Source organism: Pleurodeles waltl, chromosome 5 (assembly GCF_031143425.1).
Source record: "Pleurodeles waltl isolate 20211129_DDA chromosome 5, aPleWal1.hap1.20221129, whole genome shotgun sequence".
In the NCBI taxonomy this organism is placed as follows: Eukaryota; Metazoa; Chordata; class Amphibia; order Caudata; family Salamandridae; genus Pleurodeles; species Pleurodeles waltl.
The window spans coordinates 998,221,726-998,241,825 of record NC_090444.1 but is presented as its reverse complement, the minus strand read 5'-3'; the positions used below and the strand labels follow the sequence as shown (position 1 = coordinate 998,241,825).

Here is a 20,100-nt window from a genome sequence, read left to right as displayed (position 1 = left end):
TTAAGTAATGCAGTTGACATAAGCAAGTCAATTCACAGCGCCATGGCCGCCACGAGCTGAGCATGAAAGAGACACAAAAAGGAAAAGAAGTTCACTTGCAGTCAAACATATCAGCAAACGTGCAATTAGCCATGTAACAGGGTCGATGGCCAAGGCGGTAACAAAACTGTCCCAAGGGGGGACAAACGTAAAGCCTTTACTAATGATGATAAAGAATTTTTGAAAGGCAAGCCCATGAACGAGCAATAGTGATGGGCATGAGGTGGTCGTGGTTAAACACCAACATAGATACCAACACATCGGAAAAGCAGCGCTTGAGCGCTGCTATGCTCAACCTAACAAGTTATTCATAAAATGTTGTATTTTATCTGAACTAATGCTTACAACACTGGGCCCAAATTAATCCCTTTTATTTGTGACCTTTATGTAGTTAATGCCCAGAACCAACCATTGTTTTGGTCCAGAGAAAATGCTGGCGGTCAAATCGCTTTAAGCATTTCCATCCATTAGACATTAAGTTATCCTAGGTTTTGTGGTTCTTTGTTTCCCCCTCCAGTTCAATATGCCATAGGGACAGAAGATGTCCCCAAAATGCAAGAATCCTCACTGGGATTGATGTCTTCTTTTTATTCATACGAAGCATGGCCACACGTTCAGCCTGGACTATCTTGTTTTCCTGTGCTTGGGTCTGGATTGGAATCGAGTAAGGGACGAGTCTGAAGATTGGCAGGTGACAGTTGTGAGAAGCACACGTTACACAGCAATCCATGGATCATTTTGTGTGGCTATAGATGCAAATTTTATGACAAGACCGGAGGCTCCTATAATGCTTTCTTTTCTTGTTAAATTTTAATAGCAGCAGTCAAGACAATAAAACTACAAATCCCAGAAGGCGAAAAAAAAAAGTAGCCAATGAGATAAAAGACGCAGTGCACAACGATGGACCAATAACCAGACAGCTGACCCTATAAACTTATCTGGACTGTGAACAGCCCTCTTTTCTTGCTGCTCGCAGTCAAGAAAAGTACTTTGTGATATTACGCTTATTCTTATAGTAATTGTGTTTAATTGTATTTGTAATTGTAAGTCTAGACCAAGAATCTTGCGTAGAGTTGCAATGGTGGATAGACCATTTAGATGCCTGGAATGGCAGGATCGTATTCGTGTCAGACACAGATCTTGTATTAGAATCGGATGCAAGCCGTTCGGGTTGAGGTGCCCGGTTTGGGGCACCCGGTTTGGGACAATCTCGACTCGAGGTACATGGTCACAAGAGAAGTTCAAATTGCATATCAATTGTTTAGAGATGCTTGAAAGCTCCTTTGCAATTAGAAGCCTAGCAATAGACAGAGTTTGTTGTTCTGTTCTTCTCAGGATGGACAACATCTCAGCAGTCCGCAACTTCAACCACTTAGAGGGCAAAAACTCCAAACTTCTAGTGCAGCTAGCAAAGAGCTTTTGGGACCTTTGCCTCCTAAACAGAATTTCTGTACATGCAGAACACTTACCAAGCAAGCTAAATTCAGTAACGAATTGGCATTCTCGCTGCCTGCAAGATTCAGGCGACTGGAAGCTCCATCCTGTGATATTCAACTCTGTTCAACATAAATGGGGCCCTTTCAAAATAGATCTTTTTGCTTCTCCTAACATCCCCAATTCTTCAGTGGGTGTCCAGATCCCTGGGCATTAGGCTCCGATGCTTTTTCTTAGAATTGGTCAACTTCTCTGAATTACGCTTTACCTCCTTCCTCATGATTAACAGAGTGTTGGCACAGGTAAGACATCAACAGGCAGTTGTGGTTCTCATTGCCCCTTTTTGGCAATCCCAAGTGTGGTTTTCCTTCTCTCTTGGAACTGTCCATAGACTACCCCAATCTTCTTCCTGTGTTCCCAACTTTACTTTCAAACTCTCCTGGATTTTTTCACAATTTAATCTTAGAGAATCTGCTCACTCTCTCAGCCAGGAAGATATCAGGGATTTCCAACCAGTACCTTTTATTTTTGTGGAAGATTCAGACTTCATTGAACACACCTAGGCTACAGGATCAAAAAAGGCATACAGATCAGCATGGTCTTTATGGGTCAGCTGGTGCATGGGAAAACATGTTGATTCCCTTTCAGCGGACATAAACTTTATTGTTAATTTCCTTTGGCAGAAGCTAGCAAGGGTAAGACTTATCGAACCATTAATTTGTACAGGTCAGCCATTTCCTCCAATCACCCTTACATCAACAGGAAATCAGTCCGTGAACACCCTTGGGTCTGTCGTCTTTTAAAAAGTATAAAGTTCTTTAATCCTCCTCTACCTAAATATAGTTCTCTTTGGGATATTAATGTGGTATTGAATCTCTTTTTATCTTGGCCTCATAATGCAGCTCTTTCTTTGAAAATGTTATCTGCTAAACTTACCATGCTGTTATGTCTTGTTTCTATCAAAAGACTTTCTGATGTTAGAGCTCTTGATATTACCGCTTGCCATTTTATTCCAACAGGTGTCTTATTTACAGTTCATAGACGTATAAAAACTAACTTGTCTACAATTTTTTATCTGTATTTTCCCGACTATCCCAAATTATGTGTTGGGCAATGTTTGAAAATATATGAATAAAAGACAGTCAATTTGAGAACGTCCTCTGCATCCCAACTCCTTATTACTTTCAGGAAACCTATAAGCCTGTTTCCTTCCCAACTCTCACCCGTTGGGTTAAGTGGGTTATGCCCTTGATGACCATTGATACCTTCTCTTTTGGAGCCAATTCGTCCAGAGGAGTTATGGCTTCCAAAGCGTTTTGGGCTCGTTCCCGGCTCAAGGACATTCTCAGATCAGCTGACTGGGCAAATTATAATGTTTTTAAGGTATTGTATCGTAAATCTGTACAACATGCTTCTTTAACTGTGATCCACTCACTCTGAACAAGCATAATAGGAGCCTCCGGTCTTGTCATAAAATGTAGATTTTCCTAGTAAGTTATGAAGGAATGTCTTAATTTCATTAAAGTCATGGAGGCGAGTATTATTCCGCCTCAACATGTTTGCTTACCTAATGTTTTTCTCTCCCTCCCTAACAGCATCCACAGCTACTTTGCAAGCCTCCACCTAAAGGTATTCCTCCAGTTCAGAGTTATATGTGGGTTTCTGCACACTTGTTTGATCTCCTCAACAGTTCTGCTACAGTTGCTTTGGATCACCTGCAACACCTGTCAAGAATCGGGAACTTTTTTCAAGAACTTTTCTCTATCATTATAGCCTTTTGTACTCTTTGCTGTATTTTACCTTTGTTTAATACTTTATAATGTGTCGCACAAGAAAAGAGGGCTGTTCACAGTCAAGATAAAGGCTATAGGGTTGGCTGTCTGGTGATTGTTCCATCGTTGTACACTACGTCTTTTATCCCATTGGCTACTGTTTTTTGCCTTCTGGAATTTGTAGTTTTATTGTCTTAACTGCTGCTATTAAAATTTTGCAAGAAAAGAAAGCATTATACCCGCTTCTGTGTCTTTAATAAAATTAAGACTTTCCTTCATAACTTACTAGGAAAATCTACACCAGGAGTGGGAAAGGCCCCAAATGCAACAGGGAAATGTTAAGATTTTTTACTTTGAATTACAAAACAGATTGAGATGCATGTAATTGTGGTATCTGGATCCAAAGGTCGTTCAGGACTGAGGGAAAACTACCACCGTTGACATTTCTGAAAAACAGACGTCCAGGTTATTTTAATGTCCATCAATCCAACCACGTTTTCTTATCCAGAAGTTCCTGGAAATGTTAAGGTATTGGTGCGAAATTAAATTTCCTCCTTTATGTGATGGACAACTACAGAACTTGCAAACAGTAGCAAAAGTCCCACTATACAGCATTCCCTCACTTCTTCTGATAAAAACAGTACCCAACTTTGTGGGTATTCCTATCCTACTGGACAGAAATGTGTCAAAACTGGGACTGTGCAAAGTCACTACAGCGTCAAAGCTGTCTTCACATGGTTACCCGTACGATCCATTCCTATCACATACGTTAGGCCAACCCACACGTTGGGTACTGTTTTCTCAATAAACACGTGGTAATACAAGATGGAAGACTTTTTTATTGGCTGGAGATTCCAGAGACTGACTTCTGTCACATAAATGTGCAAAATTGTGTTTTTAACACACCCTTTGATATTTTCAGGGCATACCCTGTATTGAAATGTGCTTAGATCCATGCAAGCCACACCACCCTTCCAGCCCAGAATTTTTACGGTTCCTGTGTTAAGATCAACCCAAAGCAGCCATCACCCATGGAAAGTGCGAGGACAATCAATGTTTGCAGGATTAGTTTTGATGTTCGTATGGCACTCTGAATAGGAATTATGCTGGGATCCATGAAAGCCACTCTATACTGATTGCTTTGGGTCTTCATTTCTCAGAGATGAGAAGAGTGGTATGGGGATCTTACTGCAGGCTGGCGCCAGGCCCAGAGGCTGTAGCTAGCAACATGGAAGAGAGAGAAAAATTTGGGTATTCTTATATGTAGCTATGAGGTGCACTGGACAGTCCGATTAAGAAAGGTGCTATGATCCACACAGAGCACACTACCCTGGATTTTCCTTAATTTTCAGTTTAAATTTTTTTTAAGGATATGTAACGTTCCTAGAGTATGGGTGAACCTGGGACCATATACAGCAAGCCATCACCCATGGAAAGTCAGGATATGGGTATATTGTAGGCACATATTTGTTTGATTTGCATGGGATTCTGGAGAAGAAAACCTGTGGGATCCACAGAATCCATACCACCCTGGATTCCATGGTGCCTCCAGAAACGTGCCAACTTTATAGTGCTCAATGGGTGCAGTTTGCCCCACAACTAACATATTTCTACCATCCCTCATTGAAAATAAGAGGACATTTGGATTTCTTTGTTCATATTTTTGATATCTGGCGTGAGCAGAGAGGAGGTACACACCCCATTCGGTGTCCCCTTATAGGATTGTCTTTGTTACAGAGGGATGAGAGAGCAGTCAAATGCCAAGACATATTCCCCAGCCCATTCCCATTTAGAACACTAATCCCAGATATCTATTGGGAGCTTTGCTCCTTGGAGTGGACAAATTGGTAGACGCTCAAATCTGGCCAGTAAGGAGATCAGAAAGACTGGCAGGAACCTGATGATGAGCCAGTGCAGCCCAATGCCAAGTTGGAATGGCCACCAACATCATTCCTTTTTTGGACCCCAATCCTGGGTGTCTGGTGTGCTTTCTGCTCCCCAAGGTGGGCAGAACTGGATAGAAGAAAGACCAGGTAGTGCAGCCTGATGTTAGAATAGGCCATCTCCTTACCCCACTAACCAAGTAAACAGGTCTCTACTGTCTAGTGAACCCTCCCCCAGTGTGAGTATATGTGGGGTAAACACAAAGACTGGTGCCTGGTGGTGAGGCCCAGTAGCAAGACTGGCCACCTCCTTACTCAATTCTGTTTTTTTTGTATTACAATCCCTGATGTTTTATAGGCTTGCAGCCCCCCTGAGGGAAGCAGAAAGACAGTATTTACCACATTGATTTGGGGGTGGAGGGGGGGCAATAGGGCAAGGGCGTAGCTGATGCCATGACAAGACAGCCACCAATCACATTCTTTTTTAAATATTTTTGCCTCCCCAACTGGGTTGGAAAGTCTTAGTGTAAACCCCCAGTCTGTCTACCAAAGGAGGCCAAACATCTGTCCAGGCATGAGGAAGGGAGAGATGGCACAATGCCAGGCTGCCCCCCAAAACCATTCTTTGTTTAAAAAAATCCTGACATCTAGTGGCCTTTGTGTCCTCAAAGAAAGGCTCGCTAGGACATGTGGATGGCCCAAAGTCATGACAGACAGCACTCCCAGTCAATTCTTTATTTTGAAAATTATTTTCCCTTGAAACCCGGGACTTTTTGCCAAATAAAGACATGCAGATTGGGGGTAAAATGCCAATCTGCTCCTGGGGAGGAAGAATGAATGGCTTGACTTTAGGGATTGGGGGACTGCAGCCTGATGTCCGGATGGAATGACAACCCCATCCGTTTCTTTTTTTGAGAAAAAAAACATTTTGTCTTGTGTCTAATGTGCTTTCTTTCCCTGTGAAGTAGTCATATTGAGGGTAAACCCCCAAACTGCCACCCTCTCTAAGGTCGGCAGTGAGGCAGACTGTCTAGGGATGAGGGTTGGGAAGATGGCACGATGCCTGGATGGGTCAGCCCGCAAGCATATTTTTTAATATATTTTTTATTTTACCTAGTGTCTTGTGGGTTTTCTGCCCTCCTAAGGTGAACAGATTGAGCTTCACTCACCAAATCATCCTTTCAGAGGCCGGGAAGTCTGTCTAGGACAAGGTGGGGGGAGTTTTCATTCAGTACAAGGGTGGGCATACGGGTCATCCTTTCACTGAAAAAAGCCCCTGGAATCTTGTGGTGTTTTTTGGTCCAGGGCAGACAAATAGGGACCACTGCAGGGTTCAAAACGATTCTTGAGTTCCTTCTTGGGAGCGAATATGCCATCCCTGAGGGTTGCTTCCTCCTTACAAAAGTGTGTGTCAAGTGCATGGATGCTGCTAGAGAATTGCGCTCACGAAACAATTCCTAATCAGTGATCCACAAGAGAAAGATATTTGTTGGACTTTTTCCCTTTTGCAGGGTCATCCCCAATCTTTTTGCCTCCTTCCTCCTTAGTTTTCTGACCTGTTTTTGTTGGCTTTAGGACTCTAAGCACTTTACCACTGCTAACCAGTGCTAAAGTGCATATGCTCTCTGTGTAAATTGTATTTTTGATTGACTTATCCACGATTGGCATATCTGATTTACCAGTAAGTCCCTAGTACAGTGCACTAGAGGTGCCCAGGGCCTGGAAATCAAATGCTACTAGTGGGTCTGCAGCAGTGGTTGTGCCACCCATACTAGTAGCTTTGTAAACATGGCTCAGACCTGCCATTGCAGTGTCTCTGTGTGCAGTTTTAAACTGCCAATTCGACTTGGCAAGTGTACCCACTTGCCAGACCTAAACCTTCCCTTTTATTACATGTAAGGCACCCCTAAGGTAGGCCCTAGGTAACCCCATGGGCAGGGTGCAGTGTATGTTTAAGGTGGGACTTATAATAATGTGTTTTTTATGTCCTGACAGTGAAATACTGTCAAATTTGGGTTTCACTGTTGCAAGACCTATCTCTCTCATAGGTTAACATGGGGGCTGCCTTTAAATATTATTAAAGTGCAGATTTCCTTTGGGAGTAGATGGACATTGGAGTTAGGAGTCTCTGAACCCACAATTTAAAAATACATCTTGTAGTGAAGTTGGTTTTGAGATTGTGTGTTTGAAAATGGCACTTTTAGAAAGTTGGCATTTTCTTGCTTAAACCATTCTGTGACACTGCCTGTTTGTGGATTCCCTGTCCCGGTTAGTTTGACAGCTGGGCTTTTTGCACCTCTCTCTAGACAGTGACACAAAGGGGGATTGGGTGTAGCCTGCATATCCTGATGAGCCATATGCGCTAGGAGGGAGGGGAGGAGTGGTTACTAACATCTGAAAGGGCTGTGTCTGCCCTCACACAATGCTGTCTCCAACCTCCTGGTGTGTGTCTGGGGCCTGGCCTGGGCAAGGCAGGATCTTACAAATGAGAGAGAGAGTTTCCTTTGAAGTAGGCATACTTCAAAGGCATAGAGGAGTATAAGAAGAGGACCCAAAACCCCTAAAAATTAGATTACTTCTGACATAAATCAAGAGGGTCCTCTGCCAAGGAAAAGAGCTGAAGAGCAGAGGAGAAGTGCTGCCCAGCATGTGACTGTGCTTTGTGGAGCTAACCTGTAGTTGCTGCTTCTGCCTGTGAAACGGGACAAAGACTGGACTTTGTTGTGCATTCCTGCTTGTGAAGAATCTCCAAGGGCCTGAACTGAGCCTGCCTCCTGTTGTTGAAGTCTCAGGGCCATCAAGGACTTCCCTGCCAGCACCTGGACTCTGCTGAGACTCCTGCCCTCCCAAATGGTGCCCTATCCAGTTCAAGGGCCCCTGAATGGTGAAGCTGGCGGACAAAAGAAAATCCACGCACAGACCACTGTGCAGGGGAATTTGACGCACCTTCCATCATGCAGCTGATTAACAACATGCCCCCGGCTTCGCGGCTGAAATCAATGCTCCACCTGCATTGCGGCTGGATGACCGATGCAATGCAGCTGGAGAAACGACACGCAACACCCGCTAATGGATGCTGATAACACAAACCCCACGCAGCGCTGTCTCGCGATACCGTGCAACAGGATTTTCAACGCAACATCGCTGGGCACAGAAAAAAAAAGCAAAGCCTGTCCGGACTACAGGTGTCTGTCCGGATCGGCACATCGCTCTCTTGCAGGAGAGAAGAAACGATGCATGCTGACCCGAACGGAGTAGGAAATCGACACATCGCTGGCCTTTTCAAAAGCACACTCGCCCATGCAGTGTTATTTTGATGCTACCCAGGTACTTTTGTACGCTAACAACATTCACACTGTTTTCTAAAGGATTTAAGACTCTTATTATTTGAAAATTCATAACTTGACTTGTGTATGTTGGATTTTTGTCATTTTTAGTCTTGTTTGGTTTAGATAAATATTACCTATTTTTCTAAACCTGTTTTGTGTCATTTTGTAGTGTTTTCACTGAGTTAATGTGTGTGTTGGTACAAATACTTTACACATTGCTTCTGAAGTTAAGCCTGCCTGCTCGTGCCAAGCTACAAAGGGGGTGAGCGGGGGTTAAATAAGGATGATTCTCCTTTACCCCGACTAGAGTGAGGGTCCCTGCTTGGACAGGGGGTAACCTAACTACCAACCAAAGACCCCATTTCTAACAATATTGTTGGAAAGGGCACTGGAAAGGGATACATTTATCCTTTTCACCAATACCTCTTTGGTTGTGCTCAGGGTGCTGACCTTTACGGTGAGCAATGCATGAAGTGAAAGACAGAAGGATCTAAAAGACTGGATAGAAATTAAACCATGTGCTGTTGTGGGTTCTCCTTAGTGCCTGGGTTGGACGCCCTCATATCAGCATAAGGCCCATAGCCTGCGCCTTTTAATGTAGACACATTTTAATTAATTTAATATTTTTTTTGCACAGACAGCCCTTAGCTCATTGTTTTTATATTTTAATCAGCTGGTTCACTCTGAGAATATATAGTTGTTTGCGCTGCAAATTTCATTAGCCCTTTGTACACATTTTATTTTGTGCCCTGTTCAAAGCTGTCAGGTTTGGTACATGATATTTTAACTCGTATTGAACTCTGGGAGGTCAGGAGTTAGTCCCTAATCCCTAGACACATTACTAAGTCGGGTCTGTTCTTAAAACGCTGCAGGATTTATGATATAAACACAACATAGGCCTAAAGGGGGCAGAGCAGCATTCCAGTCATGACTGTCCCCAAACGCACATCATTCCATTGACAGCTTTTCTGATCCTGGTGCTGACTCTCCAGCTCCCCAAGAGGATTATCATCCAGACAACAGGCAGGCCCTTGCCTACCTCTTCAGGTGTGGGGACAGGGTCCCTCCTTTAGACCGGGATACGTAGACCGCTATGGTCTCAGGTTTTTGACATAGGGTGTAAGTAGGAATCTTCAGGCTTTTTAGGATCATACAAAGATGGTGGGGTTATCCTCTTCGCATTGATTGTAAGGATTATCACTGTCCTATGTTTCATCTGCCTAATCATTGCAGCTCATGCTTTACATAATAGGAAGCAATTGCTTCAATAAATGCATTGAAATTCATTTTGCATCTCTTGTACTGCCTTGGCATGTGTGAATCTGAGTAACTGAGTGAAAGGTGGAATGATCTGTTTATCACGACTTCCCTGAGAAGTCAAAGTATCAGGCATAGGTTGCCACAAATCACCTTTCCTTTCTACAGTTGGATGAGGCACTGTGGGCTAGCCAGGAATCAGACTGACAGCTTCCAGACGATGTGCAACCAACTCAGTCCCTCACACTCAGTGGTGCTGCCGCCTTAAAACACGCAGTCTTATTACCAAAATAGGAACAGCAAGACAGTGCCATGAGCACTGATCAGCATTCAGAAAAAAAAGCCCTGGGCTGCAGAGTGTTTCTGGCCTTGGGTGTGAATTTGGGACATCCATGTCCTCCGCATTCCAGAAGCGCCTGGAGGGCATTGATGTTAATAAAAAACTACAAGTAAAGTAGGAGTTTGAAAATGTTAAAACATCTTGTGGTGCATCCCAAGGGGCAGTGGTCTCTTGGGCATGAAGGGGGAGAACTTCACATCCTGGCAGTCAACGATAAAGCACTATTACAAAGGAAAATGGATTCAGAGGCACCATTACATTATTGAGAGCAGTGAAATTAAGTGTTTTTTTCATGAGAGATGTGAGAAGAGAGCACTAGAGGACTCAGGGGCTAAGCTGGAGGTTAACAACCAGTGTCGGTTCTCTAATGAGGTAAAATGTAAGCAGGGGTAAGAGCACCAACACTCAGGGATAGAAGGATATACAAGTAATGTGAGAGAGGGAGAATGTGTCAGTGAATGAAGGAGGCTCTGAATTGCTTGAAAGAATCCTATTTTTTACCATCTTTATAGATAGGGTACACCAGAAAGAGGGCTTTGCAGAATGGTATTTTAGGATTGCATTGCTGTCTAGTCCTGTATTTATGCCATGCCACCTTCAGACACTTACAGGTTTGTTTCACATTGTTGTAGAGAAGAGATGTGTTTTTGGTCTAAATATGCACATGCATTTGACATTCTGTTCATTGAGTGGTTAAAGATCAAAATGAACAGTGAATGAGTGAGAGATCATTGCAGGATTGGGATACAGATTGGAATCTGGGAGTTTTTTGTCAGTGCGTCTGAAGGCAGCGGTCTGATGTAGGAGTAGAAAGATAAGAGGAGATCATGGTTATGTGAGTTGCAGGTGCTCAGAATTTGCAAGCAGGGGGGGCGAGCCAGGGAGATTCATCCAGAGGGTGCACTCCCTTTGCACCACTATTCATCTTCAGATAGGGCCTACGTGGTAAACAAGTAAGTGAAGGAGTAGTGATGGTTGGTGGCACAGAAGGGCTTATACGGGGAAGTTAGAGAGCTGCAGGCCTTGTGCGATGTGTTTTATTTATTTTAGTGTACTCAGTCAATTTTCACATCTCCCAACACTTAATGGGTACAGCAGATTAAATGAGTCTGCCAAAAACTCTATGTTTTTTACAATTTCAAATCATTGCTATTTTCTTCTGAACAGTATGAAAGCCCAGGCATAATCTTAATCATGGAGTATCAATAACCACAGGCTATGTTAAACCGCAAAGTGTAAAGTGAAGTCAAACTAAATTTACCCAAGCAAACAGTATTATAGTTGAGACAGCAATCTCCAGCTCCTCTGCAGTCATCAGAACAGGAACAGAGACTCCCAGCTATTCTCTTCTCACCACATCGGAAGGTACTGCACACCCAGGTCTTGGCTGTGAAAAAAGAAACATTGACACAAGTGTTACTTAAAAATTACTGTATGTATGCATTGTAACATGAAATTCAAACCTGCCTATGACCCAATTAAGAAATACAATTGCTTGATAAGAAATTTAGTTTCACATCAGAACAGAGGTCATAATTATTTTTCCTGGAGTAACCCACAAATCTACTTAGGTATTATTAGAAATGGGGTCTCTAGTTGTCAGTTGTTTTGCACCCTGTACAAGTAGGGGCCCTCACTCTAGTGGATAAGGGAGATACCCGCTCAGATAACCCCTGCTCACCCACTTGGTAGCTTGGCACGAGCAGTCAGGCTTATCTCAGAAGAAAAGTGTAAAGCATTTGCACATAACACACAGTAATATAGTGAAAACACTACAAAAGGACACCACACCAGTTTTAGACAAATAGCCAATAGTTATCTGTGTAAAACAAGACCAAAATGAGAACAATCCAACATACAGTAATGAAGATATGAGTTTTGCAAGAATTAACTTAAAATAAACAGTTCTGTAAAGTCAATAGCTCAGCCTGGGGCTATCACGGCATCGTAATCAACAAATCAACAGTTCAGGCTGGATGCAGAGTTGCGGGCCCGCTACGGTGTTGGGAAAGACCTGCAAACAATACCTTTGAAAGGCAGGGTGTTGTGATCCTCGCGATGATATCTGGAGAGCAGTGTTGCTAGCGTCGGTTCCGGAGGTCAGTGTGGGGGTTGTCGGGCCCTTGAAGTCACATACGTTGCAGATTGAACTCCAGGCTGATTAAGTCGGGAGCCTTGGTGTGGATGGCATAGGGGCTGCGTTAAGAAGCTGGATGAAGCGACGTGCCCAGACGTCACGGTAAAGACAGCGGCTCAGTTACAGCGTCCAGCAGCATCGGTGAGACCAGGGCTGTGGTGTGAAGCAGGGTGGTGCGACATGCAGTGTCACTAGGTCACGATGCAGGCACCGGCAGCGGTGTTGCTGAAGCGCTGTCATTGGTAGGTCCGAGTCGGCGGTTCGGCACAGGGCAGGCTCCATGCAGGGGCCACGGTGCAGATGGGAATGCCTGTTGACGACACTGGAGTCGCTGGTGCTGGCATCGGTGAGCCGGGTCTGCGATGCGGGATGGGATAGTACTTCGTGTACCTCACAAGTGGTGTCCACAGGCCACGGTGTAGGCAACGGCGCCGGGGTGTCAGCAGGAGTGTAGTTGTCGGGGATGCCCAGGCTGCGGTGTGAGCAATGCTATGCCAGAGTGCAGGGCCCACAGGTCACAGTGCAATCAGCGGCTCAGTGGTGGCGTTATAAGGATGCGGTGGTGAGACCAGGGTTACGGTGCGAAGCAGGACAGTGCAGCTCCATGCGGGGTTGGCAGGTCCCGGTGCAGTCAGAGGCGTTGTTGGTGGTTTTTCTTCTTGAACAGCACAAAACACACAGTTCCCAGTGCTGCAGGCAGATACAATTTAAGTCTTTGATATTCTTGAGACTTCCAACAGAAGGCAAGCTCTACTCCAAGCCCCTGGTGAATTTTCTCAAGCAGGATACACAGCAAAGTTCACTCTTTGCTCTCTGTTAAGGCAGAAGCAGCAACTGCAGGCCAACCCAGCAAAGCAACACAGCAAAGGGGGCAGTACTCCTCTCCTCCTACTCTTCAGCTCATCTCCTTTTGCAGAGGTTCCACTTCATCCAGAAAGATTTTAACAGTCTTGGGTTTTGGCTCCACTACTTATACCCCTTTCTGCCTTTGAAGTTGCCCAACTTCAAAGGAAAGTCTGTGCTGTTGACAAGATCCTGCCTTGCCAAGGCCATGCCCCAGACACACACCAGGAGCACGTGACCACTCCTCCCTCCACTCTAGCCTAGATGGCTCATCAGGTTATGCAGGTTACACCACAGCCCCCTTTGTGTCACTGTCTGGAGGAAATTCACAAACAATCCAACAGTCAGTCTGACTCAGGCAGGGGATCCACAAACAGGCAGAGTCACAGAATGGTTTAAGCAAGAAAATGCCAACTTTCTAAAAGTGGCATTTTAAAACTAATAATCTAAAAACCAACTTCACTAAAAGATGTAGTTTTAAATTGTGAGTTCAGAGACCCCAAACTCTACATCTCTATCTGCTCTCACAGGGAAACTCCACTTAAAAGTTATTTAAAGGCAGCCCATGTTAACCTATGAGAGAGATAGGTCTTGCAACAGTGAGATCCGAATTTGTCAGTATTTTACTGTTGAAACATGTAAACACATTAGTACATGCCCCACCTTTAACATACACGCACCCTGCCCATTGGGCTACCCAGGGCCTACCTTAGGGGTGCCTTATATGTATAAAAAGGGAAGGTTTAGGACTGGCAAGTGGGTACACTCTCCCAAGAAAAGACACAAGACAGCCACAGAGGAGAAATAAACAAGAAGGGTCACCCAAACATATCAAGAACGTGCAAACAGTAATAGTGTAATAAGGATGTTAAGTTGGCCTGAGTCATTGTCACAAATGTAATAAAGAGAGATTATTAAAACAGACAATTATATCAACCTTTATCAGAAATAAGCTTTTTACATTAGAGTGTAATGCTCAAAACAGCCCTTAGAGGGCACCATAACAAAATATAATTTGTAAGAAACATAGTCATGTAACCATATTGTTGGACCCTAGAGGACACAGGGATGTGGAATTCCTATAGCCTGACGCCCGGGACATTTTCTTTGGAGTCAAGGGCAACAAGTTTCCATATTTATTTTGTCCCTGGGACAAGTATGCTCAACCCCCTGCAGCACAGACACTTTGGCTGCAGGTTTACAGGGAAGGGAACTGTCTGCAGTTGAAGTAATGTGTGTGTCCAAAGGTTAATGTAGTTCGAACTTGTATTTATGATTCATTAATGAAAAGCTTTTATTATTAGGGTGAGCACTGTAAATAAACATTTTAAGGTCACATTGTACTACTGACAGTGGTTCTACTATAAAAGAAAGTATGCACACGTTAGAACATTTTAACAATATGGGTCTAATATAATGCTCCCAGGACGCGCTCTGATTAGATGCAAATGTTTGCAGAAGCTTGTAAGCAAGAGTGATGATTATTTGCTTTCAAAATAAAATGTTCAGAAAAAAATGTAAGTAGGAAACAAAATGTTTTGTTACTATGAAGTTTTAGCTACTATTTCTTTGAAGCATCATTTAGTGAAATGTGCTGATGCATGCTAGTATTTCCCAAAAATATTCCTAAAGGAAAATCAGTGTGACCATTTTCAACAAGATTATGGGGAGCATGAAAATAAACAAGCACTGGCAAAGCCAACCAATCTGACATTTGTTGCAAGTCTTTTGTTTTCATCAATGTGTGTCTTGTTTTGACATGGCTTTTGTAACACTTTGTTGTTGTGGTAGGTGCCAGGCCCAGACTATTATAACAAACACTGGCAAAAAGCAAAAAATGTTTTTGGTCTCAAAACAAACACATTGCCACCAGTGGTGTAACGAAGGCCCCACAACCCCTGGGGCACAGGGGGACTCTCTCCAGGGGTCCCCCTCATCACCTGCCCTGAGTGAGTCTGCAGTGGGGGGGCTTCCATGTTCTTTGCAGGAGGGCCCTCTCCTGTTTAGTTACGCCACTGATTTCCACAGTAGTTCCTGGAACTGAAGAAAAACTACTTTGTGTGCTAATATGCTCCTTGTGGAAGAGCAGAATGCGATCACTTAAAGTAAAGCCAGCCAGCAATAGAGAGAGAAATTGATGTTTATTAAAACAAAAAATTTCTTTGTTAACGCCAGACCTAATTAGATACCCAATTCTCAAAGAAAGTCACAAAAGTGCACCCATGGTACATGTCTTCGAATTAGTGGCTTTCAAGAAGTTACAGGAGTAGACCAGGAAATTGTGCTACTAGAAAATATTTGTGAACTGTATTTTAGCATGAGCAAATATGCATGTGTGAATCTGCTCATGTGAAAATCTAGTGAGCGTTTACAAGTTCACTTTCCCTCCAACCACTTTTTCCCAAACTCTGAAAGAACTTCTACTTCTGCAATTGTCAGGAGTAAACTGCAAATCTTTCTCATTATATAAAAAGATTAGAGAAGAGCTGGTGAAAACCCTTAAAACATGGACGATAGTAGGTTTGCAGACTCAAAGGCATTCCAGCCTTGCAAAGTATTGCTTACTGCTTCCTCCAGCCCCAGTATGTAGATCAGCAGAAAGGTGGCAAAAGAAGGAAATTGCTATTGTAGGGATTGAAATTGCAAGTATTCAAGCTCTACTATAGTAGTAGCCCTGACATAATCAGAAAAGCTATTATCAGCGGTCTTACATAATGAGATTGCTGCCATAAGTTGTTGCCGCACTACATGGCACCAAAGGGACAAGTCAATTTTTTTACAGGACAAGTAGATTTAAGAAGCAACCTGTCCCATAGACAAGTAGATATTTTATTAAATTCCACACCCCTGAGTACATAACCCCATAAAAAAACAAGAGAAAGTAATGCAGTGTAACCATATACTTAGCCTCCTGAGGGCGTTTTTAGGGTTAGCAGGCCTACTGCAATGATATCACAAACAAGGCCTTTAAAACAAAACTTCTCCCAACTGTAAAACAAAAGTTCTGGCCACGATAAGGCTTAAAAGACACTGAATGGTGGGAGGGATTATTATTTTGGGGTGCCAGAGATGATGTAGACAGAAAGAGTGTTTTGAAGATGGCCCCATTGTCTAGGACGACCACAGGCTGAGCTATGAGCAAAAATGCTTTGTAAAAGTAATGGCCTGCATTATTATGTGGCAAGTTCTTGTACCGCTCAGCCCCTGGACACCACAATAAAAATAGCATTTGCAAGAAACATGGTCAAGTAACTATATAGTTAGACCCTAGAACGCATAACCACACAAAAAGAAAATTATATTAAATAATGCAGTGTAACCATACATTTAGCCCCTAGAGGTCGTAGTGCATTGCACATTTTCAGGGGTAGCAAGCCTATAACAATGATATTACAAACAAGGCTCTTAAAACATAAGCTATTCCCAGCTGTAAAACAAACATTCCAACCATGAGGGCGCCTAAAAGACTCTGAATGGTGGTAAGGGTTATTATTTTGGGGCCCCACTAACCTAGTTTGGGGGCCCATAGATGACCTAGACCGAAAGAGGGCATCGTGCTGAACGTTTTGATGGTGGTGCCACTGTCCAAGGCCCACCACAGGCTGAGTTATGAGCAAAGATGTTTTGTAAAAGTAATGCCCTGAAAAGCATTATGTGTAGAGTTTCCCTGAGTGCACTGAATATTGTAGTATCAGCTATCCCGCTGTGCTGAGAGCCACTTTTACTTTGAGGATTTCTGTTTTAGTAAAGCATTTACAATTTCAAGTGTTTTAAGGGGAGAGCCACAAGAAATTACTCGGATTAGGTAAATGTGAACAATATGACAAGTGCCTCAATAACACGGTTGTGCCTGCTCGTGCTGTGAGCTCCATGTCCGCCATAAAGCACGAAGGGGAGAGACAAAACAAAACAAAAATAGTTTGCCCACAGTGAAGTATATCGGCATTCGTGCAATAATCAGTTTAATAGGGGCAGTTTGCAAGGCGTGACAAAAACAGCCTCAAGGCGGGACAAACGCAAAGCAGTTACCAATGACAAGTGTCTTTTGAAAGGCAAGCCCAGGAACGAATGAAAGTGATGGGTGTGAGATGGGTGTGGTTCAAAGATCACAATGTTTACAACAGGTCAAAGTGCTTGTGCGCTCCACCTAAAAATTACTCACCAATTCTAACCAGCATGACCTTTGATCGCTTCCTTAGAGGCCTTTTCCAAAATAATGATAGAGGTCAATGTGCTCTTCACATGAGCAAAGGTAGATTTCGCATTCTGGAGAGAGAGCACATTTATGGCTGGCAAAGACTTTCCATTTGCTCCCCAAATGTATGGAAAATCATGCACCCTCTTGATCCAATAACTCGATGTTGTTAAAGATTGAAGAAGAAACTTTATACAAGTGTTGGGAGCAGAGTTGAGTTAGAATAAGAAAGGATCCACACCTTTGCTTGAAAGGCCACCGCTTGTGCCTCCTTTTACCCACACCAAACACTTTATTTCACTCTTAAAGGTGTTTATTTCTTTGCCATCTTTGTATTGTTTTCATATCTTTGTGCCTTTCTTCACTTGCTTTGAGGTAAAGTCTAATGATGAAGCAATAGTCTCATATTCAAAAAACCATCTGCCGACCCCAACTAATTCAGGAACTATTGCCCCATGTCCTTGCTCCCATTCCCCCCCCGAAAGTCCTTAAGAAGGCCATCAACCACCAGCTCACAGCACACCTGGAGAGCCTACGGTCTTCTGGACACCTCCCAATCTGGATTCTGCACCAACCACAGCACTGAAACAGCTCTGATAGCAGTCACTGATAACATCAGATCACTCCTCGACCAAGGAAAAAAACTGCAGCCCTGATACTCCTCGACCTCTCAGCAGCACTGAACACAGTATTATACCACACCCTGATTATAAGGCTATAAAACATCATAATCTGAGGAAATCCCCTCAAGTGGATTGCCTCCTTCTATATAGGGAGAACCCAGAGAATTCGCCTCCCACCCTTCACTTCTGAACCGAAGAGCAAAATCTGTGGCATTCCTCAAGGCTCATCCCTCAGCCCCCCCTGTACAACACCTACATGACTCCCTTGGCCAACGCTGTAAGATAACATGGACTCAACATCATTTCCTACGCAAACAATACCCAGCTCATCCTTTCACTATCAGAAGACCCACTCTGCCATGTAGGCAAACCTCCAAAGGTGCATTACGAACATTGCAGACTGGATGATAAACAACTGTCTACAATTTAACACAGACAAGAAGGAAGAGCTGATCTTTGGAAACACCTCCCCATGGAACGACTCCTGGTGGCCCTCCAAACTAGGAACCCACCAACTCCAATCAACCACCCCTGCAACCTCAGCATCATCCTTAACAGTAAGCTCACCATGAACAAACAGACCAACAAAGACTCTGCCACCTCCTTCCTCATTCTGCTCATGCTCCTCAGACTTTTAAGTTGCTCCCCATTGACATCAGACACATGCCCTGGTCACCAGTCAAAAGGACTACGCGATGTACTCCACACTGGAATCACAGCATACTTCAACAGGCTGCAGCCCATATAGAACACAGCTGCCAGACTCCTCCTAGACCTCTCCTAGTGGACATCACCCCCACCAGAAGAATCTCCACTGGTGCCCAATTCGGAAGAGATGCCAGTTCAAGTTGCTGATCCACACCTTCAAACCCTCCACAACCTAGGACCAGCATACATCAATTACCAATTAAACTTTCACCTTCCTTCCAGACACCTGCGCTCCCACCCGCTTCGGTGGAATGTGTGTTCTGAAGAAGGTGCACAGTCTTCTGATCAATTTGCACCAAACACATGTCAGCACCTGCGAATCATTTGTGTTGGCACCAAGAAGATGGGATTATAATGAGATCTGGTATCTTTACAAATTGTTTCATTAGAAGTTAAGATTATGATTGCATCATATATATATTTGTATCTCTGTTAAATTGGAATTAGATGTACCAATGGCCTGTACACTCCTATGTTTTTCAATCTTTTTTATAAATTGAAGTAATCTATTTGGGTCTTCTTATGAAGAGTATGGTGCTGCACAAATGTTTTCATGATGACATTTTTTAATTATAGTTTGAATGGTGTGAATGGTATGGATGTAACTTGAGAGAGCGGGAAGGTTTTTTTGGGGGGTTGGGTTGCTGCACTTGTATACAATTAATGCATTTTTTTCATATATATTATGTTACAAATTAATTGACATATTTGCATTTGAATAAAGAAAAGAAGACTATTTTTTATAACAAAAGAACTGTGCTGTTTTATTGAATTTGACTATTTGAACATTTTTGGAGGTGGGTTGTCCTCTTTTCATATTCTGGTATCAAGTTAATAGCCAATCTCCCAGACATGAAGGAACATTACTTGAAGTCTGTGTAACTGGAAGAAGAGTCAAGAGACTGCTTAGGTCCTAGAAACCAGACAACCTGTTCAGAGAGAGAGAAGAAGTGTGCCTTGCTGTGCAGGAGAAGGAGATAGCAGGGAGGGAAGGCCAACCTGTTCCTGAAGTGGGAGACCCAGAAGAGGCCAACTACTATGTGAATTGGAACCAGTGCTGACCAAAACAAGAGAAGTCAACTGGTCTCTCAACGTGGTTCAGGCGGTGAACTGCATAAAGACATTAGCAACTCAAGACTACTGTATGCTGTCCAGCATATCTGCAGTGTATCTAGAGGGGCAACTGATACTGTGGCTCACTGGTACAATGCGCTGAAGAGGATCACTGTCATCACTGTAGCGATAAGCTCACACCCTGGACTTATAGGCCACAACTGCCCATGAAACATCATTCAACATCTAGACGTGAAAACAGGCAAGAGCATTAACAGTCATGCTCCCAGCAAAAAGGTAACACAGACTTGGAAGAAAGTGACTGAAATTGTATCCTGAATTGTAAAACAACCGTAAAGACCTACCTTAATTGAAGGCACAATGATACCAACATGAAATCTATTAACTCAAGATCGACAAAATGATCTACGGGTCAATACTGCATACTGATTGCTTAGAGAACTTACACCTTTGCTACTGTTGCCTA

At 43.4% G+C, this 20,100-nt stretch overlaps 1 protein-coding gene across 1 annotated transcript in view; it reads right to left on the bottom strand.

Annotated features, from left to right (window-relative positions):
* ENPP1 (ectonucleotide pyrophosphatase/phosphodiesterase 1) overlaps positions 1-20,100 on the bottom strand; it is a 486,681-nt gene that overhangs the window by 405,630 nt on the left and 60,951 nt on the right. Inside the window, exon 4 of the mRNA XM_069235163.1 lies at positions 11,316-11,441. Coding sequence (XP_069091264.1) covers positions 11,316-11,441 — 126 coding nt within the window. The remainder of the gene's footprint in view (positions 1-11,315; positions 11,442-20,100) is intronic.